Source organism: Pleurodeles waltl, chromosome 6, assembly GCF_031143425.1.
Source record: "Pleurodeles waltl isolate 20211129_DDA chromosome 6, aPleWal1.hap1.20221129, whole genome shotgun sequence".
NCBI classification, from domain to species: domain Eukaryota; kingdom Metazoa; phylum Chordata; class Amphibia; order Caudata; family Salamandridae; genus Pleurodeles; species Pleurodeles waltl.
The window spans coordinates 1,130,054,237-1,130,077,904 of record NC_090445.1 but is presented as its reverse complement, the minus strand read 5'-3'; the positions used below and the strand labels follow the sequence as shown (position 1 = coordinate 1,130,077,904).

General features: G+C 41.5%; 1 protein-coding gene across 4 annotated transcripts in view; it reads left to right on the top strand.

The window, feature by feature from the left end:
* The window catches only part of LACTBL1 (lactamase beta like 1), a 694,216-nt gene that overhangs the window by 552,100 nt on the left and 118,448 nt on the right, over positions 1 to 23,668 (top strand). For all 4 annotated transcript variants that reach the window (XM_069240319.1, XM_069240318.1, XM_069240321.1 and 1 more), the window contains 2 exons: positions 2,795 to 2,952; positions 13,679 to 13,926. In XM_069240319.1, the coding sequence (XP_069096420.1) occupies positions 2,795 to 2,952; positions 13,679 to 13,926 (406 nt within the window). The remainder of the gene's footprint in view (positions 1 to 2,794; positions 2,953 to 13,678; positions 13,927 to 23,668) is intronic.

Genomic DNA, 23,668 nt, shown 5'->3' with positions numbered 1-23,668 from the left:
CGAGCATTTTTTCAACCATGTATTTTCATTTTAATTCATATTTGTTCATATTTCAATACCACAGACTAACTAGAAAAACAAAAAACGGACAGAAACGCATTTCATTGAATTGTTTTGGAACATAAATTATGTATTCTACTTTCAAGGTATTTCCAAAAATACATTTGTCATTCTCCACATTCAAAATATTATTCCTTAAGATTTAATTTGTATAATCAGATTCTTTTAGCAATGAATAATGTCTGAAGAATTAAATAATTATTTTGTTGTGCTGGATTGGATATTTATTTTGCCATCCTACTTTTGCCAGTTAATTTACAAAACGCAAAAATAGTTAGTGCTGTTTCTCTTTAATATTCTGAACCACAAAACATTTCATATCGTCCTTATCAATATTTGAACAGTAATGTCATATTTATTTAAAATGCCTCTTCTATCGAATCTAAATAATTGCAAACTCTTGAAGGCCAGGAATCCAAAAATGCATCATGTTGAAATATATGTGAAATGTTTTATCTAGAAAAAGAAGTCTATGATAAATCACGCTCCGGCCACTCATCAGTTTAAGAAGACATTTCATGCTTCACTAAATATGGCCGGCCTATCGTCTATTAGGTATCAACTGTCTTTCCATTGTTTGTAAAGCTCTTACTTTGTGCATGTCTTCTCTTTTAAGGACACACAAATCTAACTACACACATCTGTCACAGTGGGTTGAGGAAGGTAAATGTCCTTTCCCACTGAACACATTAATATTCAATACTCACTAATTGAGCAGTTTTATATTCATATTGAAATAAGTTTATGACATATATATGCCTTTCTGATGTTAGGCGGTAGTGGTCAAACCAATTCTCAGGGACCTATTGAACTCAGGAATATCCTAGCAATCATTGTAATTAGTATTGTCTTTAGTACTGGAATCACAGAAATTAGATGCAACTGTGTGCTTACTGAATTGTCAAGTACCTAAATTTTTTAGGATTCAGGACCAGATTTATAATTGGTTTACATTGCCCTTGCATCACGCATGGTGCCGCATGTGCAATGCAAGCCGTAAATCAGGTTTACCAGGCATCACAAGGCCACCTTGCTTGGTCCTCTGTTGCTTGGTAAATCTGGAGTAAGGCATGGCAGCACAACTTTTGGCCTTGCATTGCTCTGCCCTGGGAATGCGTTACATGGTTAGAGTGTGGATGTTCCCACACATCCACCCAAGGATTTTGGACTTATTCCTAGATTTATCTAGAGTGGCAAACCTGGAAATGTGTCAAAATGCTATGCCTTCCAGAGAGAGGTGAAGTGCAGCAAAGAGAAATATCTTTATTTCTCTTTGTTTCCTCTGAGTGTGCTGCAAGCTATGGAGTGTGAAGGGGAGAGCCTAAAGTAATTACTCTGATTAGGGAACAGTGTGAACAATGTGACCAGCGCTTCAATACTGCCAATGGAGTTTGCACTGTTGGCGCTGTGGGCGCAGTGAGGGCCATGACTGCCATGGAGCACAAAGGAGGAAGGCAAAAGATAAAATAGTTCACCCACACTGAAGTATAGCAACAATCGTGCAATTATCCATGTAACAGGGTTAGTCTGCATGGCAGTAACAAAACATCCCCAAGGCGGGACAAACGTAAAGAAATTACCAATGACATTGAAGGCAAGGGCACACATGACTGAAAGTGATAGGCGTGAGGTGGGAGTGGTTAAAAGCCCACAATACTTACAACAGGTCAAAGCGCTTGCGCGCTCGACCTAAAAATGGGAAACACTACATTTGTGCCTCTTTCTATGTACTGCATAATTGCTATGCCTTTCATTAGCATATTTTACCTTCTGCAATCAGGTGCTTCTTTTGCACTTCTTGGCCCTGTGCTACAGGTGCAAGACCGTTTCTGAATTGCATGGGTCCAAACCCTCAAGCAAATGAAAGAATGCACTTTTGACAAATTTCTGGCACAAAATGCCCCAGGGCATGATTGGTATTATACAAGGAGCTGCACAAGTGGCTGCAGCCTCCTCTGTAATACTGAAGTACATCGGAGTACAAAAAAGGATGCAAATGTCCATTGTATCCCAGGACGTTGGTATAATATGCCCCTTTGTAGTTTTGTTTTTGCATTTAGACAGAGAAGGAGAAGTTAAATTTGTGGGTGGATGGGCACGGTAATAGGATGGCAGGTACTTTTCTTTTTCTTTTTTGGTATACAAAGAAAAGATGCTCAGGGTAATGGTGTTGCCCTCTTTTCATCTGTTCTATTTACCCAATGGATCAGCAGAGCACGAGAAGAGAACTTGTGGGGTCATAAATAACATAAAATTGCAGAAGAGCATCTGTCAACATGGTTGGCTTCTAGATTTTTCTACTCCAAGGAACATAAGTGTCAACGGAGACTTCAATTGTGCTGTTTTCGTGAAGCATTTCGAACCCGGGAACTGAGTTGAAAACAACCCCATTATTGACAGTTACCCATTTATTTTCTGCATCTTCCACATTGTCAGATAATTTAGCATTCTGTTTGTTTGCAGACGCCAAATCGAACCTGATTGTAGGGGTTCCATTGGCATGGCAAGCTGATAATTCTGAAACAGCGCTGATGGCTTGGTACACATTTCAAATACTCTCCAAAATTATATTGTGATATTTGGCCATGATATTATACTTGCACGAACGTAAAATAGACACTTTTTGATAATATTATTGCGGATATTATATTTAACTTTAGACTTGTCCCTAAGTGTTCAATATAGTTGAAAATTGTAACTTGCCACCACAGCATGATTGTGTTCTGTACTATAGGTAGATTTACTCCTGCGGCACAAGATCAGCACACCGGGTCTACCATCTATCTCAGCCATCGTCATCTACAACGACACAGTGCTATGGACTGGAAACTTTGGGAAGAAAAATGGGTCAGACCCTTTGTCACTTCCACCCAATGAATACACGGTGTACAGGTATGTTTACATTTTCACATTACCTTAGTTTCCTAATAAAGCGATTTTGCAAAGTATATAGAGAAGGAAAACTATTCAATTTCTTTTTTTTAATCTTGGTCAATATACTTGTGACAACAAAAATCCATACCATATACCTTGTCACCAAGAGTTTCAGCGACTTCCTTTAATGCAGGTGTTATTAGAGTAGAATGAAATGTGAGTAGGGGGTTCGAAAATATTTGGGTGGATCCAGGTGCTATTCATTGAGGACACTGAAACAATGTTAGCCTACTGTTGCCTTCCTTGTGTGACACTTACATCCAGTACTTAATTTGAGCCAGTGGTTGCATGTGGGGGCCCACCAGCACTCATTTTTGGAGACTAGCAGTTATTTATTCTCAACAGACTTTGATACAAAGCAAGAAAGAGAAAAACACAACGGGGGGAGAAAGAAAAAAAGAAAGATGAAAAATAGCGGCAAAGGGAGAAAGCAAGGATCAAAAGAACCTGCAAGAGTGAGGTGAGGGCAGGAAATGTCTAATGGTGGATTAAGGGGGCATGAGGTGGAATAAAGGCTATGAAGCTTTGGCATTTGGCACCCTGACCTTTGATAGCGCTGCCTGCAGACTTCAGACAAAACTTTTAGCACCTGCACTTACAAATTGAGTACTGTGTACATCAAAAGTTCACAAGTGTTTTTTCTTTCTATTCCTTGTCAATAGTCACCCATTTATGTGGCGAGTCAATTGCTCCTCATATCTATGACTGTTTTATGTTGCCTTTGAATAGGTCCTGAAGAAAGAGATTGATGTGTTTGCCTCGAAGTTCGTGGGTAGACCCTGAGCCAGATACTGCAGGGGTGAAAGGTGAAGTGTATACATCACTATGGGGGTCATTACAACCCTGGCAGCTGTTTTGGAGGAAGCAACGCCAGCAGGCTGGCGGTGCTTCCAGGGGGGATTACGACCGCAGCGGTGCAATTTTGTCCCGGTGGGAGTCATCCTCCAGGGCAGCGCTGCTGCAGGATTACGAGTCCCCCTCCCGCCAGCCTTTTCATGGCGGTAAGAACCGCCATGAAAAGGCTGGCGGAAAGGGGAGTGCAGGGGCCCCTGGTAAGGCCACTGGCATGGGCAGTGCAGGGGCCCTCTGCCACGGCCCCGTGCAGCTTTTCACTGTCTGCTGTGCAGACAGTGAAAAGCACGACGGGTGCAACTGCACCTGTCGCACAGCCGCAACACCGCTGGCTCCATTTGGAGCCAGCTCCTGTATTGCGGGCGAGATCCCCGCTGGGCCGGCGGGCGGAAACCAGGTTTCCGCACGCCGTCTCAGCAGGGATCTCATTATGGCCGCGGCGGGAGTGCGGCTGCATTGGCGGCCGCCTGGCGGTCCAACCTTGGTGCCAAGGTTTTAATGACCCCCTATGTCTCTTTGGTATCATGTTAATCTTTAGAACACCTCGGATTTTCTTTGGTCAGGAATTTTTATGATTTTTACTAATCCAGAGAGCATTGTTTTATTTATTAGCCATTATGGTATTCATCACTAGTGGCCTGAAATGTAGATGGGCCCGATAGCGACAGTTTTAACATGCCCCTCATAATGAGGGCCTAAGAGTCTTCTAAAATTCAGAAACTGATGGCAATTGACATGGAAATTGAATAAAATGCTATACTGAAATTTACCCCACCCAGTGAAAGCAGTAGAATAGACTTAAGTGTGAAACTAAAAAAAACAATACAACTTTACTTTTACAGTTGTTTCATCTCGCCTTTTTTAAAACTGTTTCATATAGCAGAATTAACCTTAGGTAAATGGAACATCTATGTGCTCTATGGCAACCTGAAATATGCTCATATATTTATGGCTAGTTTAAGAGCTCACATTCAAAGATTAGACATGGGCAAAACAGCTCATGACTTTCTATGAATTCCATGATCTTCTTCATATGGAGAGCACCAAGGTGTTGTTGCAGATTATCTGGAGAGCACCAAGGTGTTGTTCCAGATTATTGTGGCTTAAATATTGTCTGATAGAAGCTTAGTACCCTCAATATAATTTAGAAAAAGGAGTTAATGATGGAAAATATACACTGTGGGGCAACGTTTTTGCAAACAATATTAGCCCACTTAATACCAGTTTCCATCATACAGTTCTCAAGGCACTTTTTTTTTGCACTTCACATGCATCAAATAAATTGTTTCAGAGGTTGATGAATATGATGCACAAGAATTAATAATTTGTAATAAGATTAAAGCCGCTGGTATCGTGATAAAATATTGAAAATGCAGCAACCAAAATGACCAACAGAATAAGTGAAATTTGAATGTCTACCAAAATCAAAAAGAAAATAGGTCAAATGGTGTTTATAGTGAAATATTCTACTCAAAGTTTGGGGCCAAGCTTAAGCATTGGGATGTGCTTAGATTACGATTTCCGACATCGTTTTAAAGAATATTCATTATTCATTCACCGGCGCAGTGCAAGTGGCAAAGAAATAGCAGTGAAGCCAGATCAAATACGGATGGTCAATGCACAGCTTGCAAAAAGGAACAAGCACTGGAAAAGGCATTCGCACTCAAAGCTGTCAGTGTTGAGACAGCGACACAATGGTCTTTGCCAATGCCAGACTAGCAATGTTAAAAGTATATCAAATCAAAGACCAAAATATTGTTTTCTGTACTTTCAGGCTGGGCACGTTTGGCTGGCACAACAAGCAGTGCATTATCACATATTGCTTAATTGATGATGCAATGCATATGAGTCATGCAACGCTATGCTATCTAGTTAGAATAGAAAACAATGGGGCAGATTTATGAAAAGTGCAGTGCCACTTTTCTAGCGCCCCCCTAACGCCACCATGTGTGTGCTGTATTTAAAATATGGTACACCATGGCGGTAGTCAGGAGTACTAGCGTCATAATTTCTGAAACTAGTCTGGCGTAAAAAATGTTGACGCTAATCCTGCAAAGCATCCAGAGGCCCATTAAACACAGGCAGGCATTAAAAGTGCAGTAAAAAATGGCACAAGGAAATCTCTTAAATTTCCGTGCACCATTCTTTTGCCCCCAAACAGGGGAATGCCCCCTTTGCATACATTATGCCTGGCACATGCATTGCACCACTTTGTAAACATGGCGCAGCCATTTTGGCCTTCTAACACCACAATAGTGTAAATAAAATTATGCTAATGTGGCGTTAGAAGGGCACAAGCACCTCCTAAATCTGCGCCAATGTTTTAATTGTTCTTTGTACTTTTAACATTGCCGGACCCCACTATTGGTTTTGCCAGTGGTGGAGGAATTTAAAAGCCTCTGGCGCTGACAAAGGCAAAAGCAACCACCATCACGGAGAGGTGCAGCACTGAATAGTAGTGTGAGGTGACATCCAAAGCATCACCAAGGCCATCCTAAGACACCTACCACAACACTGAGGAGCGCTGGGAGGGTGAGAAGGTAGAGACGTGAACACCACCGAGCCTGCATTATTAGAAGTTGTCTGATGAAACAACCATGTAGAGAAAGAAAGATCAAGTTAAAAAACTATGCTGCCTTGACAGGAGGAATTGGGTCTATGAATTATAATGTATTTGCAGACTTATTTATGAGGATAAAGGAAAAATAAAATAGCAGTTTGTCTAAGTGAACACAAGCAACAAATGTAATGAAAACTGAAAACACTTTGCAAGGTGGGGATCATTTAGAGCCGACGGGTGGCCTGTTGAATCTATGGTGGCAGTGGCCTTTGCCGCCCTGATGGAGTACCACTCGCCATGTTTAGAGATGTAGTAGAGATAGGTTCGAAAAGTGCTGTGAGTTACTGGAGCGTGGCGTCTTGCAATTTAAAAAAACTTCAGCAGCTTTTAGGACTCTTAATTTGGGAACCTTGGTAATGAGCAGGGAAATCAAAAACTGCATATCAAACTTCAATATACTTCACATTAGTCACATTTTATTCTCAGGAGTTGTTAGACCTGACAGCCCTAGGGTTGTCACCCCTAACTTTTACCTGCCTCCCATCCCTTTTTTTGACACAGTTTTTCCTGGCTTTAGGACTCCGTGCACTTTACCACTGCTAATAAGTCCTAAAGTGCATATGCTCTCTCTCCCTAAAACATGGTAACATCCAATTAGCATATTTGATCTATTTGTAAGTCCCTAGTAAAGTGCACTACATGTACCCAGTGCCTTTAGATGGAATGCTACTAGTGGGCCTGCAGCACTGGTTTGCCACCCACGCAAGTAGCCCCTTAACATTCCTCAGTCCTGCCATTGCAAGGCCTGTGTGTCCAGTTTCACTGCCACTTCGACTTGGCATTTAAAAAATATTTGCCAAGCCTTAAACCCCCCTTTTTCTACATATAAGTCACCCCTAAGGTAGGCCCTAGGTAACCCAGAGGGCAGGGTGCTGTGTAGGTAAAAGGCAGATCCTATATCTGTGTGTTTTCTATGTCCTGGTAGTGGAAAACTCCTATATTCATTTTCATTTGCTGTGAAGCCTGCTCCTTTCATAGGCTAACATTAGGGCTACCCTCAAAAACTGTTTGAGTGGTAGATTCTGATTAGAAAGGGGTAAACCGTTCATATTTAGTATGACCAGAATGGTAATACAAAATCCTGCTGACTGGCGAGGTTGGATTTAATGTTACTATTTTAATAATGCCACTTCAAATCCTTCTGTGCCTTACAGCCTGTCTCCAATCCATGCCTGGGCTGGGCTGGTTTACAGCTCCCTTGTGCATTTCACCCAGACAGACACAGGATGCTCAGTCACAGCTGCACACATCTGCATACTGAATGGGTCTTCCTGGGCTGGAAGGGTGGAGGGCCTGACACTTACAGTTCAAATGACAGTGGCCTGCCCTCACAAAATGGACTGCCAAACCCCCTACTGGGACCCTGGAAGACAGGATTGTACTGAAAGGGGACCTTGTGCACTTCTAAGCCACTCTTTGAAGTCTTCCCACTTCAAAGGCACATTTGGGACATAAACTGGGTCCCTGACCCTACCAACTCAGACACTTCTTGGGAAGACATTCTGCACCAGAACCTGAAACCTGCCAAGAGAAGCTGCCTGGCTGCCCAAAGGACTCACGGGGTCTGCTTTGCTGTAAAGGACTTCTGGACTTCTGGCTTGCTGTTGCCCTGCTGCCTTTCTGGCCTCTGGCTCTGCTGAGAAGTGCTCTCCAAGGGCTTGGATTGAGCTTGCCTCCTGTTTCCTGAAGTCTCAGGGCCAAAAAGACTTCGTCTTTGCAAAGAAACCCCTTGTGCGGCAAACATTGATACACAGCCTGCCGGAATCAATGCACAGCCTGCCCAGAGGTGAGAAAATCACTGCATCTCCAAACTGGAATGATGGAGCCCGGCTCCCCGATTGGAGATTGACACAGCACCTGCGTTGCTACTGGAACTTTGACACAGATCCCCCCAAACCGATGTATTGCTGAGCCAGAATGACACAGCCCGACTTCCTGCTAGAGGAATTGATGCAGTGCCAGCCATGCAACAGAATCTTCACCCACTGGATTGACGCAGCTGTGACTTCATCCAGCAGGACCAGGATTTCTGCCGCTTCATTCCTGGGCATCAAAAGACCCCGTATCAAAAAAAGGATTCAAGCCTGTTTCGGAATTCCATACAAAGCCCTTGCCGCATTGAGAGGAATGGATGCATCATCTGCGTGCGCCCAGAAATCTGACACACACCCTTCGTTTTCCACGCTTCTCCTCCTCTCCTGTCTTCGTGCGTGTAATTTTGACGCACACCAGGTACTTTATGCTTGCAAGAGACCATTGTTGCTTTTAAGAACTAAAGACTCTTTTTATCATTTCAAAAGTGTACTTATCAAATCTTGATTCCTTTGACCTGCATTTAATCAGATAAATATCTTATATTATTCTAAACCTGTGTGGTGTCTTTCTGTGGTGTTCTCACTGTGTTATTGCATGATTTATTGCACAAATACTTTATACATTGCATTCTATGGTAAGCCTGACTGCTCAGTGCCAAGATACCAGAGGGTGGGCACAGGATAATTTGGACTGTGTGTGACTTACCCTGACTTTGATTGTGGTCCCTACTTGGACAAGGGTGTATACCTCTGCCAACTAGAGACCCCATTTCTAACATTGGTGATCAGCGGTGAGGATAGGACTTGTACTTGTGCAGTAACATACAATAGCTACGTGTACACTGCCTACCCACAGTTGAAGGCCAACTTGATTTTTTCTCTTTTTATGCAATTTTGTTTTTGTGCTTGCCAGTTTACTCAAATCCTCTCACCAGGCCAGGGTTCTTTGATAAAAAGAAGGGGAAGTTTGTACCCAAATGCTTAGAGTGCACCAAGTTTGGTCACTACAAGGGTGACTCCAAGTGTCCCATGTGGGCACAGCCCCCCACTGGAGGGCATAACCCTGGGTTGGCTAGTGTAGTGCTCGGGAGGAGGGAGCTCCAGATAGTTTTGGGGAACAGATAGATGTAGCCCTAGTGTCCCTGGGAGATGAGGAAATGGTGCCAATAGCCCACATGTCTACCAATACTTCCAAGTATAGGCAGTGGGTCACCATTCATAGGCAAAGGGTGGAGGATCTTCATGACACAGGAGCCAGCATGACTACTGTCAAGGGTCAGCTGGTGTCAGCAGAGCAGGTCATCCCCAATACATTCCACCAGGTCATTGTTGCTGACAATTGTGAGAGTCACCTACTGGTGGCTCTCGTTCCCTTTGAGTTGGGGGGGTCCTCTGGTGCTCTAAACATAGCTTTGAGTCCTGTCATGCCTGTAGATTGTCTGTTAGGCAATGACCTTGAGCATACTACCTGGAAGGAGGTGGAGCTCAGGTCTCACCTGGAGATGTTAGGTTTGCCTGAATGGGTCTGCATGACCTCATGGTCCATGGGTGCCCGGGAAGGGAGTCAAGGGTGTCTTGAGCCTGGAACCATGGCCCAGACAGCTGCAAAGAGGAAGGGAAAGGGGCGCGGGAAACCGGTTCCAGATGTTACCGCAGTGGTTGACGAGCTCCCAGAGGAGAAGGCCCCTGAGCCAATTGAGGAGGACATAACCGCCCTGGGTAACCTGCCTGAGCTTGCTGGCTGGCAAGTTGAGGGTGGGCCAACCAGGGAGGAGTTCTGCAAAGCGCCGAATGAGTGCCCTACTCTTGAGGGTTTGAGGTGACAGGCCGCAGCCCAGGCAACAGGTGAAGCCTCTGGCGATCACCACATATTCTGGGAGAATGATCTCCATTACAGTGAGCACAAGGTACCAGAGGGTGGGCACAGGATAATTTGGATTGTGTATGACTTACCCTGACTAGGATTGTGCTCCCTACTTGACCAAGGGTGTATACCTTTGCCAACTAGAGACCCCATTTCTAACAGGAGTCAATAATGACAGTTGTATTGACATTTTGAAACTTTTATTTATCATTAGTTCTCAAATCGTTTTTTATTAAGATCAATTGAGCATAAGTTACAGAACATAGCATAAGATGTGTCCCATGGATCTGATCCCTTTCTATATTCCTAAAACAGAAAAAGCATTTAGATCAAACTGCTTTTAAGACGTTTTCTAATAAAAAGCAGTCAAGGCTGAACAATTCATCTGAGTCAGCGAGGATAAAATATAAAATAGCAAAAAGGAACAAGCATCTAGTCACTAAAGCTATCAGAACTCATAAAGAGAAAAAGTAACAGCCTCTGAGGCAAGAGAGATAGAGAATGGTCTGAGGATTCACAGTTGTGTACATCATGTTTAATCCTCTCTGAAGGGAATCTAAATCTATGTCCTCTGAATATAATAATAAACAGTTCTTTCCCTGGTTCAAGCTTTATACACAGGATAATGATACAAAAGTTTAACAATTATTTAGCTATATGCAGGAACATCTGATAAGTGAGAACATCATGAGACTGGAACAGTTCCCGTGGTTGGATGGTGAGTTTTAACAAAGAATAGTCTAAAACACACAACACACTTTTAGAAATTTCAACCACAACAAATCGTTTCATTTTTTCCCATGCACCTGGGATTCTGAAAGAAAAGACATTTATGTATGTTTTAGGCATGAACACATTAACTCATCTCCTTTCTTACACATCTTCACAGTAGGGGACTATTCATAAAGAAACACATTTTAAGATTCGTTTAGGAAGTCTTGGGACTTCAAGGCAGGTCAAGCAGTTACTAATGAATAGGAAAGTATCACATATTTGTTAGCATAGGAAGTTTACGTCATGAGAAGTCATGCAAAAGTCAAATTTCTGCTGAGCAAAAGGAGGTTGGAATTTGTTAAAGTTAGCGAATCGAGCAAGTCAAGCAAATGCGGGTCATGTGGAGTTTAGAAAGGAACATGCATGTTGAAAATGCAGCATTTAGTTAGGCCTAAAATTCACTTATCTGGATTATTATTTAAATGGGTTTTTAATTTTTATTGAAATCTCTTACAACTTTTTGACTGTATGGTGGCACTACGCCATCACCCTCCTGATGGAGTACTCCCTGCCATGTTTAGAAATCTAGGAGAGATAGGTCAGAATCGTGCTACCATTTGGGCCGCTGCTGCAGTGATCCCACTGAAAGCAATGATCGTTTGTGGAGTGGTTGCCATGTTTGATGTGGCAGCTCAGCAAAGCATTTAGTTTCCGAAAAACGTAATCATAAGTGTTTGTTTGCAGACATCATAAATGCAGTGCTCTGTCATGCTGGGAATTTTATTCTTGAGTTGGCGGTGGTGGCATTGTGCATTTTCTCTGCTCAGGACTAAACATGGAAGTCTAGTGAAAGATGCCCAGTTCTTGATAGGTCAGTCCACTGTGACCTGATGGCTCTGTAGTAGATTGTCCATCACCTCAGCTTTGTGCCATTGGAGCCAGCTGAGGTACTGCATCTAAAAAATTTTACCCTTATTTTAATTAGAGCATGGGAAACTCCGGTGGGGAGGTAGAATTGACAATCTACTCCAAAAACTACATGAACACAAAAATAATTTGTATCTGTCCACTTCAAGGAGGTAAGACATAATATCAGTCAACCTAAATACTACATAGTCAACCTAAGTATTAGAAGTAGCAGCTCAGCAGCCGTAGATATAAAAAGACTTTATTGCAAAGTGACCTTATTGAATTAGAAGACATAATCGACTTTACCTCAGAGGAGTAACTGAATCTATGGAATAGGCTTGCAGTTAAAGAACTACAAAATCACTTTGTGCAGCTACCGATCTATGATAAGGAGCACGCTCTGGTATAGACATGAAATCACAGACTCTCGAGCAATTATGGGTAAAAGAATCAGGAGATTGTTGGTTTGTTTTTTTTAGTCACAAAATGAACGTTATTTAAAAATGAGTAAACCTATGATGAAAGGCTAAGCTAAGACCAAAAGGTATTGGAAATGTGTACTTGAATTGGAAACAATTATCTGTGATTCAAGTACACTTCCAAGAACTTTAAATTGAAGAGAGCATATTCATGGACAGTACTGGAAATTACATATGAACGAAGAGAAAACGTAATATTTAATTGTTACCGTGTTCACTGAAATTTACACGGTTGTTGCATACACGTCAAGCAGTTTATGAAAGGACACTGCATGGATTAATTTACTGCATTACAAACTCAAGACCTGACTTCACAGGATTTACCCCTGGAGTCTTCCCTGTACAGAAAACGTAGGTAGAGCATATCTCTGCAAGACCAAGAGGTATAGACGCCTTTACCTATTCTTCCCCTTCTATCTGGCCTGTGACATCCTCAGGCTTTGAAGAGAATTAGTAACGTGTCACCTCAAATAAAAAAGACTTCGATTAGTGTGTACCTTTTTTTGTATAGCAATTATTAGCTCTACCGCAATTCTTTTTCTGCTTTTCTTAAACATTTTGTTTAGCAATTATTAGCTCTACCGCAATTCTTTTTCTGCTTTTCTTAAACATTCAACTTGAACTCTGAACTCTGAGTGTATGACTTAAAAACAAACTCACATCCAGTTAGACTGTGCTTTACATACAAAACTACTTAACCTAACAAAGCCTGAGCATTAGGTTCTCCTTAACTCGTTGTATGTGGCAAGCAGGTTTATTTATGACAAATGGCTATGAACCATATTTAGAGTGTGCCCTAAACATACTCTGCTACAAACTTGGTAGAGTACCCTGTCCACCAAACTGAGGGGCTGCTCTTCCTATTTAGCGTTACAGACCTTCATGTGCCCCTGCTAATTCGCCCCTCAGAAATCCCAGAGCAAAATTCTGATGGAGTTGAGGCCTTCAGTTTAGGTACATTAGGTTGTCCGCCTTATTTAAAGTGAATCGTCCGAGGTGCTATTTTCTGTTCAGGACCATCAGGCATATTCTGGAGTTGCGAAGCAGAACAAATTCCCAGTTTGGAAAACATTGTGGTCACTTGGCAAACTTTCCGTGCCTTTAGAGGAGCAGGTGTAATGGTGGCTCCCCTCAAGACACAGAGACCTCTGCCAGGCCTGCGTAGATCTCAAAATAGGGCAGGTGGTAGTCCAGTGAGGGAGGTGGTGGAAAGACCTCGGTCACCCTGTCAAAGCCTAAATCAACATTGTTTGCCTTTTATGGCTAAAATAGAAGTATTGTTATTAAGTATTTTAGGAAAATGTATTTGACTGAGAACTATGTTGGTTAATACCTATCTTTAATATCCAATTCAAGTTGTGTAATATAGGTTTGCGCTAAAGCACAAAGCTTGTTGCAGTATTTGACAGTGCATTCTTATTGTTTTGGACAGGATTGCTAGTCTTTCCAAGATCTTCCCCACTATCATGTTGTATCGGCTATGGGAAGAGGGCAAGGTGAGCTCACTGGATGACCCTTTGGAGCGTTATGCCCCAAATTTCTCCATAAAAAACCCACTCGGTCGATTGCGGGAATCTGAACAAAGACACACACTTGATGGATTCCTGGTCCATGAAAGAGGATCACGGCCAGTCAAAACATCTCCCGTTACCCTCCGCCGAATGGCGAGTCAACTTTCAGGTAACAATTGGTTTGTGCAATAGCTCTTGTGGCAAATATCAAAAGGCTTGGTAACTGATTTTCTTCTCTATTGTCTTTGGATTTAATTATGAGCTTAGCAGGAAAGTGCAGTCTGTTCAGCAATGTCAGAAAAAAATGTGTTCTCTCTCCAGTAAATGCACAAGTAATCTCCATTTACACATAGCAATGCAATGCATACGTATTGTGGGTAAACTCTCCTCTTGTTAATGAGTATGACTGTATTTAGGTTGAAAAGACTCTGATTGAACACCGAGTTTTAATATAATTGGACATTTATTTTGCGTAGGAAGATATCTGAAATAAAAGGCATGACCAACAAGTGATTTTGACTGGGAGAAGATAGAAGCATTTTAGCCAAATAGGTTTAGGGATTACAGCCTACCAAAACAGAGAGCCTTGAAAATCAAGCATGTAGAATTATGAATTGCTGGCTCTAAGTGCTGGGATAGTTTTCCACCAAGACGTTCAGAGTGAAATCAATACAACTAGAGTGAAACTCAAGTTGTCTGTTATGTCATTTGGAAAACTGTTTACATGCAATGTTATACTTTTTACCAATCACAAACTCATCACCTGCTCATTTGAAGAGCTGTGCAAGGATAGAGTCATGGGGAGCAACTGTCAGGCCACAAGACACATTTGGGCACAAGAGAGAGGGAACTTGGAGGATATGGCTCACATGACAGTGGAAAACATGCATTTCCGAGACAGGTGCACAACCCCAGCCAAAATAGAACCAGCACAACCTGGCACACTTTGGGTCAATAACGGCCAACCAAGTATGGTCTTGTGTGGCAACTGCCGTGTTTGTGACTCCTGGCTGTTGGCAATAGTTTTCACTCACTTTGCACCTTGCCCTCTTGTTCAACCCATTGCCTTTTTTCTTTTCTTCAATATTCGGTTCCTCTTTGTTCTCTGGATCCATTTCCCTTCGAAGATGATTCCTATATGTTACCCCCTTTTCAGTTTGTCTCCTTGGCTAGGCCCACTCTCTCTGGGTGCAGCAGGGGTTTCAATCTTTAGCTCCTGTGTGAGGTCTTCGGAATGCTGGGATCTACTTACAGGGCCTTATCTGTTTGCAATGGGTAAGGTTTGCACATTGTTACTCTTATACCTGATGTTTATTTTTTGTAGTTGGACCTTCAGTAATTGAGTTCTCTCACCCTAACATTGCCCCTAGACACTGTGCCACCGAAATCCATTCTGGGTTTTTTGAGTACCAATTTGCAGGAGAGTGTCCCATAAAGCCTCACTCCTTGCTGTACATTAAACATTAAACATGGCTGGTGTCCTGGCAACTACTTTACCACTATCTTCTCCCCCGACCCCACCCAAATTACGAAAAAGAAACAGGTACCCTGCCACCGCCCCCCACCAGCCTCTTCAATACTGTTCAGAAACCGACCCAATTACAAAAAATACCTTTCTTCCTGCCATCTTCCTTATCACTGCCGGCTGTGCCACCCCTCTCCCCCAGGGCCAAATACAAATAATAATCTGCCATTTTGCCATGCTCCCAAACCATCTTCAATAGTGCCCTTCCCAGCCTAATGCAAAAAATGCCTGCTGCCCTGACACTCTCACCCATCACTTTCTGAGTCTTCATTCTGATTTGATGCCATGCTCTCTGCTTTCAAAGCAGGTGCGTGGAACTGATGCTGTTCTGATATCAGTTCAGTGAGAGCTGCTGCATGCGTGAGTTGGAATCACCTATTTACAGCAGATCTGCAGGGAAGGCAGCAGTTGGAGGAGTGAGGGCACCGTCAATATTCCTTCACCCTACTGAAGTCTTCAGATCCCAGTTTTTTGCTGATCTGATACTAAAATAGTGAATTACCAGAATTGCTATCTGATAATCTATAATGGCTTCTAGTGAAAGCCATGCACAATAATCATGTGTTGCTTCTTCATCTCCAAACACAGGATGCAGTAGATTGAATGTGCTCTATCCATGGAACTACATTAATTTGTAGACCCTAGCAATAGGAATTTGTATGGTTTAGTCTTACAAGATCATTACAAACTATATGTTTCCTCTGGCATCATGAACACATGAATCCTGTTCAATAGATAAATTTGAGTAAATAAGGAATCATTGTGAGCTTCTCCCAATGAGTTAGATAATGTCTTATGAAAAACATAAACCATCACTCATTACCTTAAACAATTTGACTGAATGACAGTTTTCTAACTAAGGCTCACAAGTAATACCTCTAACATACTTCAAATAGAGTTCAACTAACTCTTCACAGATACATTAGTGAGGTGAATGTTTCAAGCTTATTTTTGAAGTTGTGTGGAGCAGACTTCTGGGGTTTACAGTCATAGGCATTATTTAGAATATAAAAGATATTCCATCTGTCAACATCACGATTCCCCAACCTCTTTTAGGGGGCGGTGGAACTGGTGTAGCCTTATCTCACTGAAGTCCTTTACCCCATGCTCATCTGCACATGATTGCTGGGTCACAGCAACAGATTTTTTGGGGGGCACATAAGAAACAATTCTCCTGACATGCAGGAAGTTTTCCCAGGAGCATTTTTTTCAGTCAGTGAGTCAGTTCCAGTAAAACGAAAAAGAATTTCAAGAGTGGCTGCCAGGTACTCTGCTTTGCTTTCAGTGCTTCTGCCATAGTGGCAGATGCACTGAAGGCATAGAGATGGTTTCAAGGCAGTTGGGATTCTCTAAGTATGGCAGATGGCCCTCTACCGGGGCTAACTAGGCAGATCATCCACTAACATGAGTGGGTTTGTGGGTAAACCCTTGTTGCAGCCACGGACATCGATTCATCAAAATGCCCGGGGTAGTAGAAGTGACTTCACATGCCATGTGACCCCCGCTGGATGTCGCAGTAAGCGACATCACACAAATTTTGCCCTGGTGGCACTGCAGGAAGTGACATCACCTGTCCTTTGACCCAGTCTGAAGATGTCACAGGAAAGAGACACCGTAAGGCATTTGACCTGATGACATCACAGGAAGTGACATCACACACATGACCTTTGAACCCCTTGAAATCAAAGGAAGCGACATTGCATGACCTTTATATAAGAAAGGGGGTGAAAAAGAGTAATAGGCGCTCCTGACCTCAAATCAAACAGCCCATATTATAACACACTACACGGTGCAAAATACTAGGGTTTCACCCTCCAAACACCCCACACGATGACACAATTGGTTATCCAAAAGTTTACAATAAGTATTGCACACGTGTACAAATTGTAATAAAACAAAACATCAGTCACCGAATAATGATTCAAAAAATAATATTTTATCCAAAATAATGTCCTTTCTTAAGTTAGAAGCACAGTTTATTCCAAATGAAATAAAGCAGTCCAAAGATCCATATGTATATCCTCGTGAAAGTAAAGTTCCAATTCAAACAATCTCTGATCCAAGAATTTCAAATCATTTCAAGTTCCACTTGATAATCCGAACATATTCCCATATATAATGTCCAAAAATTATTTAATTCAAAATGTATTCACTTGCTTGTCCGTCAACACGTGTTTCATCTGGGGAGTGCCCCTGGATTTCTTCAGGACCTCCTAAAACAATATTCCCATAAATAATATGTCAATATACAGTTTATCAATTACATTCCTGATCTCATTATTAGTGATACATATACATCTCCGTGACAAACAATGGGAACCGTGCCAAATATTCTTCCATAGCACTCAGTGATGTCACAACATGTGAAAATCATCTTACTAATAATTATTATAAGGATTGTGCTGTGTGTCAAGCATGCTCAGCCAAGAGAAACAACCACCACAATAGTGATATATTTACTAAACCCCATACACCTCCTCAAATGTAGACCAAAACGTCCACCTGAGTGAATTATAAAAAGTGTATACCTTCCAAATAGACTTAGATTGTTTATCCAACTATTTAGAAAACCCGATATTCTAAGATACTTCAATATGTGTCCATACACTTTAGCTGAAAAACAAATAAATGTTCGTAGATATTAAATATCCCTAATACTCTTCACTGATTTAACAAGATATGTTAATTAAGTCTTTCAAACTACTCATCTATGTCAGATTAATGTTGCTTATACTATGTATGTATTAGTTCTTCGTATCAATAATCGCATCTCCTATGACAAGTACCCAAAATACCAAAGTAAATAATCTTTAACTACAAACTACTCCACTCAAACAACAGCGTGATGCTGAAAACGTGTCTTACCTACTGCTGGGGGTCCCGTAACTAGGCGAGTACGCCCAAGGTCGGCTATCAAAGCTGAGACTCTGCAAAACGCCATATTTGAGAACCCCGGTCCCAGTTGGAATATTTTCTTGGTGATAAATAGAGCAGTAATAGGGTTAGTGACTTAAGGATTATCTAACATAATTAATAATATTAAATATGGAGTTTATTTACTATAGGATTGTGGATTGAAGAATAACTAACAGCAAGACTTATACAAGAGATTTAATTTTCTTTTAATTGGGTTTAGGAGACTATGCATTAGAAATGAAACTATTAGGATGGGTGGCAGCCCATTAGTCAAATTTTGGAATTTAACGAGTGGAAACGGTTCAAATTTTCAGATTTTGGAAGTTTGTAAATAGGTAGATTTAAAATGTAGCGTCCTTAAGAAAATTTAATTGTTTTAGTTCCATTAACTTTTTCCCAATTTTTAAATATTTCTTTATCTTTTCACATCCATTTGGAACCTCTATTTGAAGAGTGGTTAGTTTTGTATTTGAATTATATATAAGTGAGTGTATCTCTATTGATATGTTTAATACAATAGGAACCTGCTGGAACAATATAGGGTTCGGTCAACTCAATATTAGGTCAATACATAGGACTCACGGCCGTAATTACTATAAAGGAGAATCTTATATTTATTCTGCCATTGAAGATCTATTTATATTTTCAAATAATGGAAAGGCTGTCTCATACTTGATAGAGGATTTTTGTTTTATATGGGATCAAGAGTGAGGTATACGAAATAGAGACAGTCTGTCTTCTATTTCTATAGCATTTGAATACGGACGCGAGTACGTCTAGTCCGTTTTCCATTACAACTGGGACCGGGACTCTCAAATATGGCGTTTTGCAGAGTGTCAGCTCTGATAGCCGACCCTGGGCGTACTCGCCTAGTTACGCGACCCCCAGCAGTAGGTAAGACACGTTTTCAGCATCACGCTGTTGTTTGAGTGGAGTAGTTTGTAGTTAAAGATTATTCACTTTGGTATTTTGGGTACTTGTCATAGGAGACGCGATTATTACTACGAAGAACTAATACATACATAATGTAAGCAACATTAATCTGACATAGGTGAGTAGTTTGGAGGACTTAATTGACATATCTTGTTAAATCAGTGAAGAGTATTAGGGATATTTAATATCTACAAACATTTATTTGTTTTTCAGCTAAAGTGTATGGATACATATTGAAGTATCTTAGAATATCGGGTTTTCTAAATAGTTGGATAAACAATCTAAGTCTATTTCGAAGGTATACACTTTTTATAATTCACTCAGATGGACATTTTGGTCTACATTTGAGGAGGTGTATGGGGTTTAGTAAATATATCACTATTGCGGTGGTTGTTTCTCTTGGCTGAGCATGCTTGACACACAGCACAATCCTTATATTAATTATTAGTAAGATCATTTTTACATGTTGTGACATCACTGAGTGCTATGGAAGAATATTTGGCACGTTTCCCATTGTTTGTCATGGAGATGTATATGTATCACTAATAATGAGATCAGGAACGTAATTAATAAACTGTATATTGACATATTATTTATGGGAATATTGTTTTAGGAGGTCCTGAAGAAATCCAGGGGCACTCCCCGGATGAAACACGTGTTGACAGACAAGCAAGGGAATACATTTTAATGAAATCATTTTTGGACATTATATATGGGAATATGTTCGGATTATCAAGTGGAACTTGAAATGATTTGAAATTCTTGGATCAGAGATTGTTTAAATTGGAACTTTACTTTCACAAGGATATACATATGGATCTTTGGACTGCTTAATTTCATTTGGAATAAACTGTGTTTCTAACTTAAGAAAGGACATTATTTTGGATAAAATATTAGTTTTTTTAATCATTATTCGGTGACTGATGTATTGTTTTATTGCAATTTGTACATGTGTGCAATACTTATTGTAAACTTTTGCATGACCTTTAGCTTGGTGCTATCACAGGGAATGATGCATGTAACTTCCGGTTAGTTACATCACCCATAGAGGCTGGAAAATCTCAACAGATGCAAAAGAAGTACCCTATAAACAGACCTAATTCAAATCCTATTGAAAATGCAGCTACATACATTGTTTTAGGAAGTATCTTCAGATATGCAATTAAGATAAAATAGTGTTGATTAATACTGTATCAAATAGTGTACAGCAATTGAAAATAGGCTAGTCAGGTTGAAATCAGCAGTTATCAATATCAAATACATTATAAAATGGGAAGGTTGATGGGCCTATAATGTTCAAAATAAGTTCACTTTATCATTTGTTTTAGAAACCAAGAGTACTATGAAATTAAATCTCAGTCTTGGAAAGTGCTATTTAATGCAGGTCATGTTCGCCTACAATCTTCCATTCAATGACATAGTATAAACACCTCTAACTTGTGCAGCCATTTCACCTTTCCAGGTTTACTATCATTAATTTCTTCTACAGAAAACATGCATATCACTGGTACAGTACTTGTGTTGATCAATATTATGCTTGCTCTGCATTAGTATTTTTAGAGAGTGTTAAAATGAGGGCAGATTTAATTAAATGGATGAAAATACTGGCCGTCATGTTGATATTGCATTACGGACAAGAAGAGATGCTGTAGCTCAGGTTCCTTGAAAAGAAGGCACAGACTGGGTGCATCAAAAGAGGCCAGCAGTTCACTTGTATCCATCTAGAATTCTGTCAGCTGGAATGAGTAGCATCTGGTTCTAGTGATGACTGGGGCATCCTCCTATGTAGAGGGTAAGCTGATGATCAGCTAATATGAAATCCATAATAGGTTGACAGTGCCACAGATACGGTATATAGATCTCTGAATATGATCCTGGCTGGTACAAAGAATAGTTGCTGTACTAATAATTGACAGTCTTGAGAGAACAAATAGATGGACAGCAAGTGCTTGGCTACAGGAAATCAGGGTGGCTAATGGTGCTTTGTAATACTGTTTCCATATTTCGACACATGACAAGCTGATGTGAAGAGAAGGCTGAATATCCACTGTGACAGAAAGAAACTGAATGGATAGCAAGTTGCTGCTTTGAAGAAGTGTGGTGGCTGCTGTCTTCTTGCCCCTGCATAGGGTACTGACATCTGCCATCACCAGCAGATATCTTCAGGTGGCTTTTGCTTCAATGTGAAAGGAAACAAACTCAAAAGCAACTGTTGCAGCTATGGAAATCAAAGACGATAACAGTGGTTGGCTGGCAGAGTATTACATGTGGTTTAAATATTCACTTGGAGTATCACTGGTTGCAGCACTACTGATGCTGCTTGATTGCCTTCATGAGAAGGTGAGATAGAATACAAAGTGAGAGGCTGCTTTTCTAGATAAGGCAAAGGACCAGCTAATTTTTAAGAGGATATCTCCGGTGGTGCATGTCAGCAAATCTGTTGATGACTTAATTCAAATTTAGCTGCTTAAACTCACTAGGTTCATAAGTCATTATTCATGAATCACTAAGGGTCTCTTGTCTACACATTTAGGGCCAGATGTAGCAAGCTGTTTTGCCCATTCTGTGTCTATAGGAAAATGTGTTCGTACATATGGCCCTCACTGTGCAAATAATGTTCACCCTTTTCATACATGAGAAGAATCTCTCATTTGTATCAGTAGTAATAGGTAATGTGAGAACTCGATTTAAAAGATCCAAACCTGAGGAAATGCTCCTGGTAGATACATGAGATACTGCCTACTAGTGTGAATACCAGTAAATTTTTGTCTAAAAAGAAACAATTTTGCAGTTTCCAGTTCGCATTGTAGAAGACTTTGGTCTACTGCGGCCTCTGGATATTTATCAAAAATAATTAGTGGAGAGGAAAATTCCAAAAAAATGTTCAACTTTTAGACTGAGCATTCCGACAGCAGACACGAGACCCATGTTGTTTGTAAATCGAGTTTCAACCCCATTTACAAATCTATCCAATGTTTGAGAAATAAACCTTCTGCTTTACATACTCAGACAGTGGAGTTCGACATTGTGAGACATCAAAATGTCCGGATGTTTTCCCTACAGAGGTACTGACAAAATAATCTGTACATTTCTTACTCAATTTATGAGGTCTCACAGGTAGACCCCTTGGATTAGATTTTTCTTGAATCTCAATTCCATAGTGATCTGTTAAGTTCTTAGCCTGACATAACAATTTTGCCCATTGACTGTCTTGCAGAGTTTCACTAAATCACTTCTCGTTGACTTAATTAGGTTACATGGTCTCGTCAAGTCAAGGTATTTTCTCTGTAGTTTTTCAGATAGATGGGAATTTTTCGGAGAAGGAGTTCCATACACTGCAGTGTAAGTAAGAAACCAAAGCTTTCAAGGTTCTTAAGAATTCCTTTGGCTTCTAAACTTGCGTCATTGTCACGTTGTTGTGATTCTATTACATGGAGAACAATAATAGCCTCAAATCCTATCTGTGTTCGCATAACACAGGAGGGCCAGTAAAACCACCTCGTACCTCAGAGACTTTCTAGCTCGATAACATACAGACTACTCTCTTTCTGAGCTTTCCCAAAGAGCTCATGCCTCTGTGAATGTTGTAAAAGAAAAACATAAACTGCTTGCAGTGCTGAAAAGAAATGTTTTACTGGTTGTATGTTAGTTTCTGTTTACACTAACGCCACTCATAACAGATGCACCATCGTTTCACTGTGCAACACATTACTTCCAGTCAGGCCTGGCTTTCTGTACTGCTTCAACAATGGTTGCAGCAAGGCTGGAGGCAGCTAACGTCTCCATATGCTAACACCCTACTGCATTCTCTTGAACATTTCCATCAACAAAGTGGATAATAAAACTGAACCGCTCTTTATATGAGACGTCTTTGGTTTCATCAACTAGCACCGCAAAATATTTTGTCACTTTTTTGACAATGCGCTCACGGACAAGTGCTGCCACCACAGATGTCATGTAATTTTGGTAATCAGGAGAGTTATAGTGCCCATACCTCTTGGACATTTAGGGCCTCATTCCGACCCGGACGGGCGGCGGACGCCGCCCGCCGGGCGGAAACCGCCCAAACACCGCCCCGCGGTCAGAAGACCGCGGGGGCATTTCAACTTTCCCGCTGGGCCGGCGGGCGATCTGCAAAAGATCGCCCGCCGGCCCAGCGGGAAAGCGCCTTCCACGAGGATGCCGGCTCCGAATGGAGCCGGCGGAGTGGAAGGTGTGCGACGGGTGCTGTGGCACCCGTTGCGCTTTTCAGTGTCTGCTAAGCAGACACTGAAAAGCAATGTGGGGCCCTGTTAGGGGGCCCCTGCAGTGCCCATGCCATTGGCATGGGCACTGCAGGGGCCCCCAGGGGCCCCACGACACCCGTTCCCGCCAGCCAGGTTCTGGCGGTGTAAACCGCCAGAACCAGGCTGGCGGGAAGGGGGTCGGAATCCCCATGGCGGCGCAGCTTGCTGCGCCGCCATGGAGGATTCCCATGGGCAGCGGGAAACCGGCGGGAGACCACTGGTTTCCCGTTTCTGACCGCGGCGTTACCGCC